A 2,483-nucleotide genomic window follows, 5' to 3' on the forward strand; every position below is an offset into this window, starting at 1 on the left:
AAGGCCTTAGTGACCTTACAGCGGCTGATTGTCCTTAAGTTAAACTCCAAACCCAACTAAACAGGATATTTACACCGAGTTTACCCAGCTTCTCGGTGAACATTTACAGTTGACTTTTGTCCTGGACAATGTTCATGGTAAACTTTGCTGGTTGGTCAGCAAGTTATTTTGGTGACCAAAAATAACCCTCCCGCAGTTGAGTAGCCTTAAGCCCAACACCAAAATTAATCCAACTGTACCTAATCAAATAAATGAATAAATGGTAGTTGGCAGTTCACTCCACCACTGCAACACTCATCATCGTGCAGCTGGCACTTGATCAGGGGGTATAAATAGCCGGGCTGAGGTCTGTCCAGTCAGTTGGTGTTTTGATATAGTTCTTGGTTATATAACTAGTTAGCTAATAGACAAATGTGAGGAAGTTACCTTTTTCTTAGTTTTTGGATTAAAAAAAAAATCACTGTTAGTCTAGTTTTTGAATATTTTTATTAGTAGGTTTGCTATATACATACTTTTAAATGTTTAGTTGTTATGTTGTACAACTTAATTTAACGTCTCGACGCCATTTACGTGTCTAGCCTTCTTGGTAAAGTTTTTTGGATAATATTTCTTAAGTTTTTACGAAAAAACTTAATGTGAACGAACGCCTTCAAATATTTTCTCTAGTTACACTTTATGTACTTGGCACATCAATGGATAGTCGGTAGGCTTTTAACAATAAAATTTTCTTAGATGTCGCCCCGTGGTCTCATCATGGCAGCGTTACTGGTTATCAGTACACAACAGGATGTAACTCTCCCAACTGAGACAGGCTTTAGGCCCCGTCCAATGGTGACTGTATCGCCACCCACAACAGACATTAATACTACCTTGCCTGCTTCAGCTCCTGGGTAAGTACTCTTTAACTTCACTAATACATTTCCCACAAGTACCTTGGCTTAATCATTTAAATACTACTGGCTCGAATTAAAATTCTTAAAGCTCCCTTCACTAATGTAAATGATCATTAACATCTAAACTTGTTCGGTGCTCAAAATCCATTTAACTTGAACATGTAAATTAAAATCCTAAATTTGCATAAAACACGCAACACTTAAAGTGGAACAGCTCGGTGTTCAGTTGTACCCTGAACCTGCAATGTACATACAAATATAAACATTCAAACTGTGACCTGAAACATTTTCAGGTCTCAATTTCTACCTCTCCTAAATAAGTTAAAATGTTTCCAAACAGGTCTTAAACTAGTGTAAAGCCTAATAAAAATTTCCCACAAGTTCTTGACATTAGTGTGAATCTATTCTATTAAACAAAATCTAGTTTGTTAAATTCTAAAAGTATGAAATTACATTATACTTGGCTATTGAGCACATAACTGAATGTACTTAAAATTTATAGACCTCAAATTTGCATGCCTCGAGGTAAACTTCTCATTTAATATTAGTGACCATCCTTTGGACCACTCTTCATCTCTTCTTGCCTACTAATCCTCTAAAAGAGGACAACCTTAACAAATTCCGTAGGATTGACGCTGTAATAAATTTTGACGTTCTTTACAGAGGTGACGTTGCCTTCACAGTGAAAAAGGCGGCAAACTTAACTATGACCCTACCAGCTACAGTAATATTCCAGGTATATAAACGAATTTAAAATTCTTAAACTGTCGCCATCTTTTTGGGAAAGTTAAAAAAATTAACATAAAACTAACCTCTACAGGAGGTCGTAACTAATGCTGGTGAAGCCTGGCATCAAAACTCCAGCGAGTTCGTGGTACCAGTTGATGGAGGTTATTTCTTAACCTTTAACGCTGTTGGTGGCAACAGTAGCGACTTCACGTAAGTATTCAATTTGAGGTATTGTATCGCTTGTTATATAATAGTGACAAGATTAAATAATTTTACTTGTTTTCCCTTTTCAGGATGGCTCTGCTAAAGAACAAAGTTCCTCAAGTGACTGCATATGGAACGTTAAGCCATTTTGAACACTCTTCTAACTCGGTGTTCTTGGAGCTCCACCGTGGTGACGTGGTGTCCCTGCAGCTGCAGGAGGGCATGATCTACGACCACCCTTTTAACGAGACCTACACCACATTCACTGGCTTCCTTGTTTATCATATTTAAAGCTTGTTATTTTAAAGGGATTAAAATATAGTAAAAAAAAAAAAATGTAATTCTCTATATTGCTGCAATAGTAGGCAAGGCGCCTACTTTATTGTGCACCCCATACTCGTGTTATGAGCGGTGCCGCAAAAGTATTAGGGCACAAGTCTTTAATCAGACCTCTACCTAAATTTTGATAAGATTAAATTCATCCACCACAACTTGCAATTAGTGACAGCTGGTTACAGAAAGTTCTCTAGTGATGTATAATTATGTATCTATGTATGTCTCTTTAGAGAGCTTAAAGAGAAACTTGGAGATGTATAATCATAGCGATATACATACATAATGTACAATAAATAAAATCTTCATTCATAATGCCCCCTC

At 36.8% G+C, this 2,483-nt stretch overlaps 1 protein-coding gene across 1 annotated transcript; it reads left to right on the forward strand.

The window, feature by feature from the left end:
- The first annotated feature begins 352 nt into the window (after positions 1-352).
- On the forward strand, positions 353-2,162 carry LOC123765641 (complement C1q-like protein 4). The gene is made up of 5 exons (XM_045754317.2): positions 353-413; positions 733-890; positions 1,557-1,629; positions 1,714-1,832; positions 1,916-2,162. Exons 2-5 carry the CDS (start codon positions 733-735, stop codon positions 2,115-2,117), a joined length of 552 nt encoding a protein of 183 aa, XP_045610273.2. The 5' UTR covers positions 353-413; the 3' UTR covers positions 2,118-2,162.
- Positions 2,163-2,483: the final 321 nt, after the last annotated feature.

Source organism: Procambarus clarkii, chromosome 30, assembly GCF_040958095.1.
Source record: "Procambarus clarkii isolate CNS0578487 chromosome 30, FALCON_Pclarkii_2.0, whole genome shotgun sequence".
NCBI classification, from domain to species: domain Eukaryota; kingdom Metazoa; phylum Arthropoda; class Malacostraca; order Decapoda; family Cambaridae; genus Procambarus; species Procambarus clarkii.

Bases quoted from the DNA above. Each gene is read 5' to 3' on its own strand.
- LOC123765641 (XM_045754317.2), top strand. From the start codon at position 733: ATGTCGCCCCGTGGTCTCATCATGGCAGCGTTACTGGTTATCAGTACA. The intron at 891-1,556 runs GTAAGTACTCTT...CGTTCTTTACAG, and splicing joins TTGCCTGCTTCAGCTCCTGG to AGGTGACGTTGCCTTCACAG. The intron at 1,833-1,915 runs GTAAGTATTCAA...TTCCCTTTTCAG, and splicing joins GGCAACAGTAGCGACTTCAC to GATGGCTCTGCTAAAGAACA.